Genomic DNA, 15855 nt, shown 5'->3' on the forward strand with positions numbered 1-15855 from the left:
AAAGTTACCCAGCATTTGCTCATGTTGGGTTGAGGGAAAACCCCAGAAAAACCTCAACCAGGTAACTTGCCCCGACCTGGATTCGAACCCGGGCCACCTGGTTTCGCAGGCAGACGTGCTGACCGTTACTCCACAGGTGTGGACTAATCAGGTCTATTTGTGACTTAAAATAATAAATACTTAAGAAATGCGAATAAAATAATGAACTCAAAATTAAGTTCAGTGAATCTGGTATTTTGGTTCAAAACTTTTTTTATCATCAAATTTGCCTCACTTTACAACATGGAACATAGTTCATTTCAGAGGGAATACACCACGCAATATATCCCTATAAAAGATGTTCCCCAAAAAAGAAAATCTTGACCCCCTCCCTCAAGCGAAAACTCTAAATAAGATCCTTCATTGTCTTTGTCATCAGTTTTCATGTTCACGAGTTCATCTAGGCAACTAGCTCCTGCTAATCCGATTAACAAAGAAACTTTCATTGTAAGAAATGTGCTATCAGATACTTTGCTTCTCTCCTGTTCTGTAGAAGTCTCTGCCTTTATAGGTCTGTACGAGTCCGACTTTCTTTTGAAGAAAGCATTTAGTTAAGAAACTTCTTTATATCTACATTTTAATAGCTAACATTTATTTTAAAATAGAATACCTTGACAATGCAACACTATTCAAAATTTCAAACGCAATTATTGGCTTAACATTTCCTCCCCTCCCCTGCAGCTTTCTCAGACAGATGACACCTGTACTGTCGATGACACAGTTCATCTGCCCTGAACCTTGGGGGAGTTAGGGGTATTGTTTAGAGGGGTGTGAGGCTAACTTTGGAGAAAGCGGCTGGCTAACAGTACTTTTGGTGTGAATACCCTCTGCTTAATCCTCTTTCTATTTTCTCTAAAAAAAACATTTCTCTCTCTTCATTTGTACTTGGAAGACGAAGGTGAAAGTTTGCTTAATAGAATTGCTAGAGTAAATATATATTCAAAGTTAAGATGTAGCAATATAACTTTCACGTGTAGTGTACTCCATAGTAATGTGGCGCGGAATTGATAAATCAATGTTTTTATAATGCATGCTACATTGTATTTCTAACTTTCTCTCCATCCTCTCCATCCACTACTAGTGCGGAACTACTACCCCAACTCCGCATTCCTTCCAGGGCAGATGAACTGTGTTACTGACAGTAGGTGAATCACAGCACCAGGTCTGCTGCATCTCCTGGTCGACCTGAAATTAGCTGATTCTTTTATTCTGTAAAAAATTGTTGTTTTTATTGGAATTTTTTTTTATTGACTTTAACAGAAATACATGATTTTTGAGTAATTTGGTTTTGTATTTCAAGGCAGCCTTTCTTAGCCAATTGATCCGCTAATTCATTACCTGCAATGCCGCAGTGTGCTGGAACCCACTGCAGAACTGTTTCCTTGCCTAGTTTTTGGAGCTGCTTAATCAAGGTACAGCACAGAAGTTTTGTCAATTTTCTGTAAACTATTATTAGCTATAGCTTCTATAGCTGCTTTTGAGTCAATGAGGATTACAGCTTCGGAAAATTTATTTATTATTTGAAGTAGATTAGTTAGAATAGTGAATACAGTTTCAACTTCTCCATCAAAGTTTGTGGAGCCCTTCCCGACTGCTTTATAAAATGAGAAAAATTTACAAGGTCCTCCAGCTCCTGCACCATCATAGTCATTTTGTGAAGATCCATCACTGTAAATGTGTTGCTATTAATTGTTTTGATACATTTGAATTATTTGTATCATTTTTAACAATTGGTTCCAATAAGTTGTTTTCAGTTTGAATATTTATGTACCGGTATTCCAAGAGATTTTGTCGGATTTGTAACATTTCAATGTTAGTTTGGGGAATGAGATGAGTTTGTAATCTTTTAACTTTCTGCATAAATCATTCTTGTGTTTTTAATTTAGTAGAAAGGATTTTGTATTTTCTCCAATAGTCTGTATTAGGCAGTTGATTAATTTCTCATACTGAATTTCTTTTTGTTCTTCAAACTCGTGTATCAGTAGTTTTTGTTGAGTAAGTTTTCTCATTGAATATATGTGTTAGATCCATTACTATTACTCTCCAGAACATAGCTCCAAACTGTTTTTGTTTTTACATCCATTACATAAGTGGGGACCAGAGCTGTATTCGGACAGTTGACTAAACAACAACTACATAAGTGGCACCTTGTTGGTATCACTTGTGAGGTTCAGACCTGTCTTCAGACAGTTGACTAAACAACAACATAGCAGGAAGAAAAAAAACACCCAAATAGCCAAATAATATGCATTTTGTGTTGATCACATTGAAAATCTTCAACCTTATTTTGCATCTTGTGTTGCGACATTTTTGGGTTCTTACATTTCAAAACAGTTACATGTGTGAAGGAAGATGAGCAGGTGAGAGGAGTGGGATTATTTGTGTTTGTAGGTCTCAAAATTAGCATACAAGTAGAGCCAAGATTAATAGAACATTTTAAACAACTGATTTTTACATTAAATTTTCATTAAAATATAACTATGGATGCACAAAATATGTGAACATTGACACTTCTATGTAACATGCGGAATGTCATCAATCACTCCAACATCCAAATAACACAGTTTCGAAATTCGGTTAACTTGTGTCTACTTAATACATAAATGTTTCAGACACAATTCTCTCTTATCGAAATTTGATATGAAATCTCAATCACACAATAACTGATGTTATGAGAGGTAGTAAGATGGTAGATCCACTCACTCTCCCTGTCATTAAGTCCATGGAAGCAGACTTCCTTACATTAATATCACAAAAAAATGTTTAATTGCAGAAGCTCATCTGGTACTTATAGTGGACTGTCGTAGATGAAGAAGTTTCGTTTTTCACTCGTCCTTGAATTATCAGCTGTAATGCCATTTCTCTCTCATCTGTTTTAACAGTAGTTCTTTGCATCTCATTCGTTCCTGACCCGTTTCAACATTAGTTCTCTTCTCCCACTTGCCCCTAACCAGTTTGAGCTGTAATCTTATTTGTCCTAAACATCCCAGTTCCAGCTGTAGTTATCCAATTCCAATTATGTTAAAGCATCCCTAGCCTCTTTCATCTGTAGCTTTTTCACTGGGTTATTTTACGACGCTGTATCAACATCTAGGTTATTTAGCGTCTGAATGAAATGAAAGTGATAATGCCAGTGAAATGAGTCCAGGGTCCAGCACCGAAAGTTATCCAACATTTGCTCGTATTGGGTTGAGGGAAAACCCCGGAAAAAACCTCAACCAGGTAACTTGCCCCGACCGGGATTCGAACCCGGGCCACCTGGTTTCGCGGCCAGACGCGCTGACCGTTACTCCACAGGTGTGGACTTCATCTGTAGTCATCTTTGATCCAAGTATCCCTATCCAGTTTCAGATGTCCTCATCTTTGTTTCAACCAACACTAGCCAGGCCAGCTTCAGTCATAGTCATGTCTGTAACAAGCATCCCTAACCTCTTTCTGTCATAATCCCATTTGTTCCAAGCTTCCCTAGCTTGTTTCAGCTACATTCATCTTTGTTCCGAGCATTCCTGACTTTTATCAGTCACATTCCTCTCTGTTCCAAGTATCCTTAGCCCTTTTCAGTCACAACTCTCTTTGTTCCAAGCACCACTAGCCTCTTTCGGATAGATGTAGTCATGTCAGCCTGTATTTTGCTAGTTTCATCTGTAGGCATGTATGTGCTAAGCATTCCTATCATGTAGTCCTCTACTTCCCTCGAGCCTGGTCTCTTTCAGCTGTGGTTCTCTTCATTCCACTCGTCCCTGCCCTGTTTCAACAGCAGTCCTCTTCTCAATTTTCTAGCAAGCTTCAGCTGTAGTCTTCTTCTTCTTCTTCTTCCTCTTCTTCTCCTCCTCCTCCTCCTCCTCCCTCCTCATCAGTGGGATGCAGCTGATGGGGCTGCCTCTGCTTGGCTGCAGCACGTCGCAGCCGCTGAGCCTCTGTCTTCTTGAGGTGAGTGCGTTTGAGTGAGCAGCTGGAACATCGTGAGTTGCGGTACTTGCGCTCCAGCAGCAGGCAGCAGTCAGGGCTGTACTGTGCACTGTCCAGGCCTGTGCCCTGACAGACGCTCAGTGCCTCCACGTTTCTCAGCAGTATACTTAGCTCCCTCACTAACGTTGGTGTGCTGGGCGCCAGATTAGAGGGCACCACCCTGCGTCCACGAACAAATACCTCTGCTTCCAGGCAGCCATCAAATAACACCGCCTTGTCCGTGGACATGTACGAACCACATGTGCTCTCCGAAACGTGAGTGAAGGCCACATACTTGCCTGCAGGGTCTCTATGGCAGCCCCACAGTGGAGTCGGAAGGACTACACCTACCCACAGGTGGTCTCGCAGTGCCTCAAATGTCAGTACTTCCTCCTGATTGAACTCCTCATCTTGAACAGCCTGTTGGAGGTTGTCAGGCTCAGCATCCTGGGCATCAGAGTCAGCCTTCTCACTCCTCTCCACCTGCAAGTCATGAGCACACACATGAATGAAATTTCATATTTTGTAAAGATTCGATATTTCAACTGTTTTTTTAGATTTACTGTCTACAGTCTCTAATATCTTGAAGATACTGTATCTCAACAAAATATCCAAAATTTCCTCTGTAATCTACGTTACTTACTTACACATGGCTTTTCAACAATCCAGAGCTTCATTGCCCACTATCCATCCCTATTCTGAGCAAGATTAATCCAATCCCTAGCATCATATCCCACCTCTCTCAACTCCATTTTAATATTATCCTCTCATCTACGTCTTGGCCTCCCCAAAGGTCCTTTTACCCTCAAGTCTTCAAACTAACACTATATACATGCTACATGCGCTGCTCATCTCAAGCATATGGATTTAATGTTCCTAATTATATTAGGTGAAGAATACAATATGTGCAGTTCTGCATTGTGTAACTTTCTCCATTCTCCTGTAACTTCATACCTCCTAGCCCCAATTATTTTCCTAAGCACCTTATTCTCAAATACCCTTAACCTCTGTTCCTCTCTCAAAGTGAGAGTCCAAGTTTCACAACCATACAGAACAACCAGTAATATAATTTATTGTTTTTATAAATTCTAACTTTCAGATTTTTTTACAGAAGACTGGATGATAAAAGCTTCTCAACCGAATAATAACAGGCATTTCCCATATTTATTCTGTGTTTAATTTCCTCCCGAGTATCATTTACATTTGTTACTGTTAATAATAACAGCTGTCCACATACATTTTTGGAAATCCTCTTATTTGTCCGCATTTTCTCATATTGAAGTATTATTTATTCATTTTTGTTTCGTTTGGTCTCATGTTTCTGTGAGCTGCGAGAAACACATTGCAGTGTGTGTGATTGTTTAAAATGTAAATGCTGTTCATCCAGATACATCCTTCATTTTGTTAACTGTAAATAGCATTAGAATTACCAAGCAAGTTATTAAATTTCATGGATGTGACTTACCATCGATTCTGTGAAAGGACTTGTGTAGTGAAATTTAATTTAAAATATTTTACATACAAAACGTAAGTTTGACTATTTGTATAGTAACAAGGAATTGTTAAAGATAATTAGGTCTAGTGATAAATATGCAACAATCATATATATATATATATATATATATATATATATATATATATATATATATATTTTAGTAGGTTATTTTACGAACTTTATCAACATCTTAGGTTATTTAGCATCTGAATAAGATGAAGGTGATAATGCCGGTGAAATGAGTCTGGGGTCCAACACCGAAAATTACCCAGCATTTGCTCATATTGGGTTGAGGGAAAACCCCGGAAAAAACCTCAACCAGGTAACTTGTCCCGACCGGGAATCGAACCCGGGCCACCTTGTTTCGCGGCTAGACTCGCTAACCGTTACTCCACAGGTGTGGACAAAAGTCATATAAATGACGAAGTTGGTACAAGGAGTTCGTTGATGAGAGGATTGTGTCAGCATTTTCATATTTCAGAATATGGTAATTCTAGGTCTATGTGAACTCAATATGGAATCAATACTGCATTATGTTCATCAGTATCAGCATAACTGGTTACAGCACATCAACCACATGCTCTATCGGAACAAGAATCCCTAAGACAATCTTTAATTACAGCCACATGGAAGGAGATCACTGGGATGATCCAGGAAGAGGTGGAATGACAATTTTCTGCAGAACGTAACAATCCTTTTATGACTATAACCTGCTGGGAGGATGAAGAATAAATTAAACAATGAAAGGAAGGACTATAACACAAACTCAATCCACATTCATAGCAAAGAATTTCATTTTATTCGCTGTATTCCATAGATTTTACATAAGAATCGTAGCTCTGAAATATGAAACATTAGAAAAAGTTATACAAAAACATGTAGTATGATATAATATACAATGTGCAGCATAAGTTGCTACCCTGTTATGCTTTCCTTAAGATTACTGAATGGTATGCGATTCGCAACGAAGTTGATCCTAATTTTTAAGACTATGGTGGACACTATCATCAGTATGATTAGTCATATGCATATTAAGTAACTTGTAGTATTATATGCACGTAAGTTAGATTATCTCAGTATGTATACATTTTCGAGGTAGCAACTTATGTCACATCATTAACATAATTTATTAATACATAGTAAGTAGATTAATTAAATTTAAAAGCATAAACATTTTATCAGTTGGGTGTAGATGTGATTATGGAGAAATTTTGTTAATTTTGTTCTAACTTTTGTCTTGGGCTTTCAAAGCTAAAGATATTAATAGTTTAGTACACTTAACGGTGTAATATATGAATCAAAGTGATTTTTTATTTAGAGAACTAACATCTGTTGGAGGTTGGTACGGCAAAGTTTCAGAAGTTGCATGCAACTTATAGTTCATTTTCTTTTGATACAGCAATATCCCCAGTATAAGGCTGAAAATAGGGTCAACACATACCTGCGGTCTATTGCATATCATTTGAAGGTTAACCCAGCCAAAGAAGTCGAGGAAGATTAAATTACTCCAAATTCATTCAGTACTTTTAGTACTTCATTCTTTCTATTTAAATGTTTATACAACCACCTCTTGAAATCTATACAAATAAAAACAGATTGCTAACAAATAGTCTTGTGTTTTCATTGCTAAATGGATACAATTTAGGTTGGACAAAATTATACATTGGACAAAATATCCCGCAGGACTAATAAGCACTGGATGAGCTTTTCGTAGGACAAGATTATAACTGAACCGAAAATCTTGGACGACCTGCTTTCAATTCTCCTTTTTTGTAACAGGTGAGACTATGAGAATGTAGTTTGGTACCAGTATATTAGAATTTTCTTTTTCCTAGAATTAAGAGTAGTATTTTAAGATATTTTTTATGAATTCACAGATAATCCATTATTGACTATAGTTCTAGAACATATAAAATTTCAAGTTTACTTCAGTGGTTGGGGTAGAAGGGACAGAAGGTAATCACGTTCTGAAGTTTATCCATGTTGATTATTATGATAATTATTTTACCATTATTAGTAGGCCTTGTCAAAAAATATCTCGATTCATTCAAACATTCAGAATAAACACAACAAACCTTAGGGATTGTGAAGGACGTATATTCGCGATTTCGAGAGAGCGAGAGAGAGAGAGAGAAAAAAACTGATTTTTTTTTTTCATGAATAGAAGTTTTAAGAACATGAATTGTAAAAATAATGAAATTATTAATAAACTTACTTCACTTCACTTAGTATATGTAAGGCATACCAAAAGTCTAAACTAATCTAATCTAACCTAACCTGTCACAGATTCGTATAAGTTATGCAAGGCATATCAAAAGCCGCAAGTATTTGGGTGACACGTCCTTCACAACAGCCCATACCAATTACCTGTAACACTGGTGCAGAACGTACAAGACGCCTTCTTACTGAAACTTTCTTCTGCAAGTGAGCAGGGAAGTTGAATATTGTTGGAACAGCTTCTGGTTTGAGTAATCTTACTAGGACTCCGGGACGGACTTGATAACATTCATCTGTGAAATGTTTGCTACAAATACAACTATGAATGGAAGGTGACCAATTTTCCCATCGTAATGCTTGAACCCATTTCTTCAACATTTCAGGACGAGAATGCGGAAACCTGAATTTATAAATAACAAAATATACTACTTGTAATTTGAATGACGGCTAACCTAGGCCTACAATACAATAACACTATGTTCTATTTCATTTTTCTCTTAACAAAAGCAGAATAAACTTACCTATGAAACTGGATACCACTCCCCTTTCTTTGTTCTTCTGAACAACCAAATGCTACACAACTTTTCACCATTTTCGCTGTTTTTATTTAGCATTAGAACATAAATTTCACGGGAAAACGAATGAAAAACACTTAACACAATTGTCAAGAGATAGACAGAGAGAGAACTACACCCTGCAATATGGCGTAGCTGCGATACTAGCGTCACGCTTTCACACAGAACAGAGCAATGCGGTTGTTTTCTTCAGTCGAATTTAAACAGGGTAGCCAATACAGCGAGTTTCCCGCTGGATTTGGTGTAATTCCGTGTTGGTATAGAGGATGGCTGTATCAATATGATCCCTGATCACATATTAAGAGTCTAGAAGGGAAACACTAAAAATCACTCCACCAGTAAAACATCCATCAAGCAAAACAGTCTCTGTCAGCGACTTTCATTGTACCTACGCAGATAAACAGTGGCAATATAAAATTCTGATAAAGAAAAGAAAGAAAGAATTTCAGGAAAAGGAATGAAACAAAGTAGCTCTAGAGGCAGAGATAGATCTAAAGTACTACAGATAAAATAGTCGCATTTTCCAAGATATATTTATATCGAAAGTTGGAAGGAACATTAAATCAGTTTAGTACCGGTACTTCGAAACAGAAAGATCAGCCCGGGATAGATATAAAGCTGCATTTACACGGTTCAATTTTTAATGCACGTACGCATGCAATCTGGGAGGAATATTAAAAGAATAAAGTTTAAAACGCGCGTTCAATTAAGGTGCATGAAGATTTTATATCTACATAGTGTGCCGGTTTGAATGTCATCTTCACTGCGTTTATACTGTATATATTAATTATTATTAAATATCAATCTTGCATGCATGCTTGAATGTGTAAAGTTGAAAGAAAAGTTGAACCATGTAGATGCACCTTAGAAGAAGAATGTGGAGTCCCGACATTGTCAGCAAGGTGGAAATTGAGAATACAATACACGACATAAAAGACAAGAAAGCATTGTGGCCCCAACAATCAACAATATATAGGTAAGCCTACAATGAACATTAAAAAGCACCCTATCAGTTCTCAGTGAGGCCTGGACCATCCTCCCTAACCAATGCTCAATTCAGGGCACCATTCCAAATAGATGGCAGCATGCTACACTGAAAGGTATTATATATACTGTGTTATGAGATTTGAGGGGTTACAAAGCTTTATTACAAGTAAAATATTGAACTTACGTTAATGAAACCAATCTAGAACGAACGAGGAACTCACACAGTTTTTTTTACACTTACAAATATTCAATGTGTGCACCACGGCTGACATGGCACACATCCACATTATAGTCTAGTTTTTCCCACACTTGCATCAACATGAACCTGTCAACAGTGTTAACAGCTGCGATGATAATACTCGACATCGATGGGACAAATACCCTATCTTTGACGTAACCTCACAAAAAGTAATCACAGAGTGAGGTCCGGTGATCTTGGGGGCCACAACATTAAGAGCTTGTCATTTTCAGATACACGTCCTATCCTACGTTTTGGCAACACTGTATGGATTTTTTTTCGAATTTTCTACGAAATGCACGTTGGACAGTAATCACTTGGGGGCGGATGTTGATGAAAAGTAATCTTATTTTTCAGATTAGAACTAGGCCTATGTCTATTAATATAGAAATCCTTTCTATGTTAATAACAACGTAAAAAAAAATATTTTCTTATATTGCATGTTTTGACGTTTTTGAACTAATAGGTCATTTTTATATATATTTTTTTCAGCATTTTTAATACTTTGGAGAAATTTTAGATAATTTGGAATGCATTTTACTTTCTTCTTTACCGATCAGTCTGTTAAATCATTTTCTCAGCAACTAGATCAGTAGAAATTACCTACTGAATAAGTGAATAACAGTGGTTTGAGTTTTATAGTTTGGAACAGACTCTAAAGTCTATCCCCCATTCCATTGAAGGCTTCACTTCACACAACGGAAGTAATATAAAACACTTAACAGCTTAGTTTAAGTGAGGGCTTTGATCGACCACCCCTGATTGAAACACATTGTAAACCCTCATTAAAATCTACAGTTTTCCCTTAAAACCTTCATTTTGTTGCATGTTCTTTTCCTTTATCTTAGCCAAATTCCAGGAAGTTGCCTCCTCTCTCCGAGATTTGCAGGGCAGTCATTTAAACAAGGTGACTAATTTTTAAGAAGTTGTGGTGCGAGTACAGTGAATAACATTTAAATATTATTTTCTTTTAATTTTATATCATTTTTCCATTAGTTTAAGGGCATTTTAATGATCATTTTAAATACATTTTTAGGTCATCAACATCCGCCCCCTAGTAGTTGCTGACCTAGTAGTGTAAAATTCCAAAAAGCAGGACAATTTTATAACAGCCATTGCACAATAAGGAATACGAGCTGCAGCTGAACAAAATAATGAGAGTGACTGCCTACTGGCAGTGGAATAGAAGCTTCATCTGTAGCTGAACAAAATAGTTTATTGAGTGACGGCCTAGTGGAAGCAGCAATGGAATACAAGCTTCAGCTAGAGCTGAACAAAACAAAATGGACTAATGTGAATGCTCAGCGTAAAAAAAAAAAAAAAGCCGTACACGAGTAAACTGTTTGAGTTTCTTGTTCGTTCTGGACTAGTTTCGTTAACATAAGTTCAAAAGTTTTGTAATCTCTCAAATCTTTATGAAACACAATGTGCAAAGAAAGCAAACGTAAGCAATCCTGACACATATAAATGCATATCCTTGAAATTACATTATTCAAGGTACTAATGAGGCTAGGAACCATTAGGATCACACAACCAGTGGAAAAGAAGATTCCAGAGGGACAATTTCTCTTCCACAAAGAGAACTGTATTATCTAAGCCAGTGGTCGTCAGCGCAGAGTACCCTGGGGCTAGCGTCTCTTACCCACAGAAAACACAGTGCACCAAGGTGCACTCGTAGCTGCTAGCAGATATGCTCTCTATCTCTTCCTGCTGCACGACGGTGAACATGGGACGGCACAGCTTACCCATTGCACATTTCAGCGAGTACTGACGACCACTGATCTAAGCCATTGAATCTCTATTTAAGAATAAAGGTGAGGTTCTCCAAATTCCTAGATGGAAATTACATGTACTATACAATACTCAAAGGCGTTAGGTATCATCAATAGACAGAAACTCATTCAGAAGCTGAAAGTAATGACTGGAAGTGTTATTCCATTAGCAAGATTAACAAAGAATATCACATCATGGAACTATGTAGTAATCAACGACGTCACGAAATCGGAACCGATTTCTAAAACTAACGAGGCACCCTGAGCCCTCCAGTCAAAACAGTGGAAGTTCAGTTTATTTATAAGCGGATGATATAAAGATTCTTTTCCAATCACGAGACCAGTTGCAGACAGTCTTCAATAAATTAGAGTAGTGGGCACACTCAAACGAGCTGTCCCTAAACAGCTATGCAAAAGACAATGGCAATAATCTGGAAGAGAAAAAGAAACTGGCTGGTTCACTGGCTAAAAAACTGCCTACTGAAGGATGCATTGGAAGGAATGGTGAACGGAAGAAAAGTTCGGGACAGAAGAATATATCTGATGATAGGCAACATTAAGATACATTAAACATATGCGGAGATTAAAGGGAAGGCGGAAAATAAGAAAGACTGGTTTACAGTGAAAGATCTGTTCTTGGGCAGAACACTATGAATGAATGATCTTCCGAAAGAGTGGTAAAGCTACAGCTATCAATTTAGCATCTTCTACACTCTTTTATAGCGAGTTTTCAAGAATTGAGTTGACAACACTGAGTACTGAACTCGCTGAATAAAACAGCTGGTAAAGATGTGGCTCAGTCAGCTCAGTAGATGATTTTCACTTCCAAAATAAACTGAGCTTTCCGTGCACTAGTTAAGCCCATTATTTTTACTCAGTTACATGCACGATCAAGCAAATTAAAATTTTAACTGATAAAACCTGAACTAACCTCACTATCTACATTGGCCGTTGCTTCAGTGATTTCGCTGACATTATTGCATTGTACATTTCCTGTTGTAGGTCTGTTTCGTGAAAATATAGAAGGAACGGCTCCTTCTTTCAGTCTTCTAGTTTGTCCCGTAAAATCCATATCTTCGAGGCGAAAATGTTGAGAACACACAGCCGAAGCTGCTGTTGGTTTCCAATTCCTTCGCCTCACTGCCTTTATCCACGCTTCCCTTAAGTCTTTCCGAGTAGGAAATCTGAAAAATATTAACACTCGTTTGAATTCTCCCGCCGATGACAAATTTAATAATTATAGAGGACATGTTTATGTTGAAGATTACATACGCGTGTATGGAAACATATTCTTTTCCTTGTTGCTTTCTTCTAGAGTATGAAAATCCACACCCAGACACTACACACGTATTCACCATGATTATTAATAATAAATAATTCAACTTAAATTGCAGTTAGAACAGTTCAACCAAGGTGAAAAACTGTTTGTCTTATTTAAGAACACAGAGGCTTCCAAACGGTTATACGGAAGCCGTGGTTATGCATCTCCATTACTGTTGTAATATTCATGTAGTGAAATAATATGGCTACTGCGCGCATCAACGAGTAATTGTACACGGCGATGATGATGATGATGATGATGATGGATGATGATCTGCGGGTAAATTCAATCCTGACTATAGTTTATAATCATTGGACTTTGTTCTGAGTAGAAAATTTAGATTGCATTGTTTCTATAATTAGATACGATTCGGTTACGAAAGCCAGCTACTATATCGATTGGGGGGAAGGGAAGAGGATTTTTATTTTAGTAGGTTATTTTACGACGCTTTATCAATATCTTAGGTTATTTAGCGTATGAATGAGATGAAGGTGACAATGCCGGTGAAATGAGTCCGGGGTCCAGCACCGAAAGTTGCCCAGCACTTGCTCGTATTGGGTTGAGGGAAAACCACGACCGGGAATCGAACCCGGGCCATCTGGTTTCGCGGCCAGACGCGCTAACCGTTACTCCACAGGTGTGGACGGGGAGAGGATCATCGTGTTAACCACACAATACATCTATTCTGGTGATGATCGTCCACCTCTTCTTTGGCATGTGGCCGTGAGACCAGCAGCCAGCTGCATAGTCTGGACCTTTAAAGGGCTGTAACGCCACAGATTTATTTTATTTTTAATTAGATACGAACTGCATAAATTAAATTCGGTTTTAAATTATACGAGTTCATCCAGGTAGGCTCTTATTTTCAAAGTAGCCTACTTTATTGAAAAAAAAAAAAATCCCAAAGAAATCTATGACTAGTTATGAAAATTTTCCCCTTATTAGGTAATTTTTTAGCTTCTTGATCTGGCTTACTTTATAATTGTACTCAGGGCATCAGACGACTAGAGCACCTGCTTTTCACGCTGGTAACCCAGATGGTTCAACTGGAATTTGTGCTGGACAAAGATGGTGTTTGCTGGTAGGTTTTTGCTGGGTACTACCATTTCCCCTACCATAATTCCACCATTGCTCCATTTATCAACTCATCACCATACTGTGTTACATATGAAGTCGCATCCTATGGTGAACCAAGGGCACTGCCTTCATGGTGGGTGAAAGAACAAGCTTCAGTATGTCGCCCACTAGATGGGGACACTTGGGTGAATGATGCAAGTGCCCGCCATTAGTTAATAATAATAATAATAATAATAATAATAATAATAATAATAATAATAATAATAATAATAATAAAGCAGAATTAGTCTCCACATATTATTCATATATATTAATGTCGTTTATCATCTGATATGATATCTTCTTCTGCCCCGAACTTTTCTCCCATTCATCATTCCTTCCATTGCATCCTTCAGTAGGCAGTTTCTTCTCGGCCAGTGATCGGGCAAATGCCTTTGTCTCTTCCTGATCAGTTTCAGCAGTATTCTTTCTCCACCCACTCTTTAAAGCACAGCTTCATTTCTCATTCTATCTGTCCATTTAACATTCTCCATTCTTCTCCATATTCAAATTTCAAATGCATTTCTCTTCACTTCGTCGTAACCCCCATGTTTCTGCCTCACACAATGCCACACTCCACATAAAGTACTTAACTACAAAAAAGCATGTGTTTCTTTAATTTTTGGCATTAAAAAACAAGTTAAATAGAAGTGGCAAGTCAAGCTGAGGGTAGCAAAACGAGTAGAATTCTCCATATCTCGATGCATCTTTCACTGATCCAATTTTGAAAAATTTATCGATTAACTTACCACGTTGCATTACGATGTGCAGGATCTGTATCATGAACACTTTCCACAAAACTTATTTCAAACTTCTTTTGTCTATTCACATCCACTACGAAAGACTTGTTCCACCAAGAAACACATGAGCTTCGAGTAACAAACAATGCAATGCAATAATGTGCAATCGGGACTGACTGATTTTCTTTTATTGTGGTGAGTGGTATAGTTGTTGGGAGGGGAGGAGAAAGAAGGAAAGGGAATGGTTGGTAGTTTACCTGTTTAGAGTCATGTAGACCACGATTAATTGATTAGTAATATAACACCAAAAAAGGAAAGTTTTACCTTGTGTAGTGTAGGTTCATAGTGACTTTTTTCTCGCCCTGTACAATGTTGTTGTTGTTTTCTAATGCCAGGCGTTTGACAATAACGTCATTTGACCTCTTGCACTCCAATATTTTTCAAAGATATTATCATGACCAGCTAATGAAGTACAGATTTTGAGATGTTCCGAATCCATTTCTTGGTTTGAGTTGGACCCTTGCTCAGATGACCCCACAAGTATAAGTCCGTGAAATAACTGACCAATTGACTGATCCGTCTAGTTCAGCCACTTTCAACCAGTGTGCTGCAAATGATCCGCTGGTGTGCCACGAGAAAATTAAGATAGTAAAGATTATCGTAACAAAAACTGGAAAAATAGGAATGAAAAGAGTAATAAAAAAAACGTGTGTCCACAAGAGTCAACGTGGTACAAACCAACACTAACCACAGTATTGGTGTGTGATCAGCAGACAAGAGAATGACTGATGCATAGCTAAGGTTGCCAGGTTACAATATTGTACCAAACTTGAATTGAATTTAATTTGGATTTAGGACGGGGTTACTACAACCTATCACTGCGACGTTATTAGATCTATTGTACTAACCTTCCAAGCTGGTTGGGAGTTACCTAGTTGGGGTTTTTTCTGGGGTTTTCCCTCAACCAATTGAAGCAGAATTACTCGGTAACTGGCAATGAAATGACAGATCAGTTAGCAAAGAAAGGAGCTTCAATCATCCACCAGCCAACAGGAAATTCTTCATACCATTCCATAGCCACAATCATCAAAAACAGAGTCAAGCAGCAATTTCACAAAAAACTAGCAGAGCACACAAAGCACAAATCATGGAAGAATATGTGTTCGCGTAGGCTTCCGCGGCTGGTGTACATGGTGTGTGGATAAGCTTCGGGGCTTCTGCCGCGTTGTCTTGGTGTTGGTGGCTGACGTTTCGACTGCTGTGTTGTGGTCATCTTCAGAGCAGTTGTTGAAATGCTGCTCTGAAGATGACCACAACACAACGGTCGAAACGTCAGCCACCAACACCAAGACAACGCGGTAGAAGCCCTGAAGCTTATCCACACACCATGGAAGAACATAACTGACA

The 15855-nt window shown here is 38.0% G+C and overlaps 1 protein-coding gene across 2 annotated transcripts; it reads right to left on the reverse strand.

The window, feature by feature from the left end:
• Positions 1 to 2484: 2484 nt before the first annotated feature.
• Positions 2485 to 12787, reverse strand: LOC138703521 (THAP domain-containing protein 3-like). 2 transcript variants are annotated; one of them, XM_069831438.1, is made up of 3 exons: positions 12544 to 12787; positions 12203 to 12455; positions 2485 to 4470 (listed from the first exon to the last, which is right to left on the reverse strand). In XM_069831438.1, the coding sequence occupies exons 1-3, from the start codon at positions 12627 to 12629 to the stop codon at positions 3826 to 3828; spliced, it is 984 nt and encodes a 327-aa protein (XP_069687539.1). In that variant the 5' UTR covers positions 12630 to 12787; the 3' UTR covers positions 2485 to 3825. The 2 variants fall into 2 exon arrangements, with proteins under 2 accessions (XP_069687539.1, XP_069687541.1); XM_069831440.1 differs by lacking the exons at positions 12203 to 12455; positions 12544 to 12787 and adding exons at positions 7850 to 8099; positions 8221 to 12142.
• Between the last annotated feature and the right edge of the window lie 3068 nt (positions 12788 to 15855).

This window comes from Periplaneta americana, chromosome 7, assembly GCF_040183065.1.
Source record: "Periplaneta americana isolate PAMFEO1 chromosome 7, P.americana_PAMFEO1_priV1, whole genome shotgun sequence".
Lineage (NCBI taxonomy): Eukaryota > Metazoa > Arthropoda > Insecta > Blattodea > Blattidae > Periplaneta > Periplaneta americana.

Bases quoted from the DNA above. Each gene is read 5' to 3' on its own strand.
- LOC138703521 (XM_069831438.1), bottom strand. From the start codon at position 12,629: ATGGTGAATACGTGTGTAGTGTCTGGGTGTGGATTTTCATACTCTAGA. The intron at 12,456-12,543 runs GTATGTAATCTT...AATATTTTTCAG, and splicing joins GAATATGTTTCCATACACGC to ATTTCCTACTCGGAAAGACT. The intron at 4,471-12,202 runs GTTAGTTCAGGT...CATGACTTGCAG, and splicing joins CGGCCAATGTAGATAGTGAG to GTGGAGAGGAGTGAGAAGGC.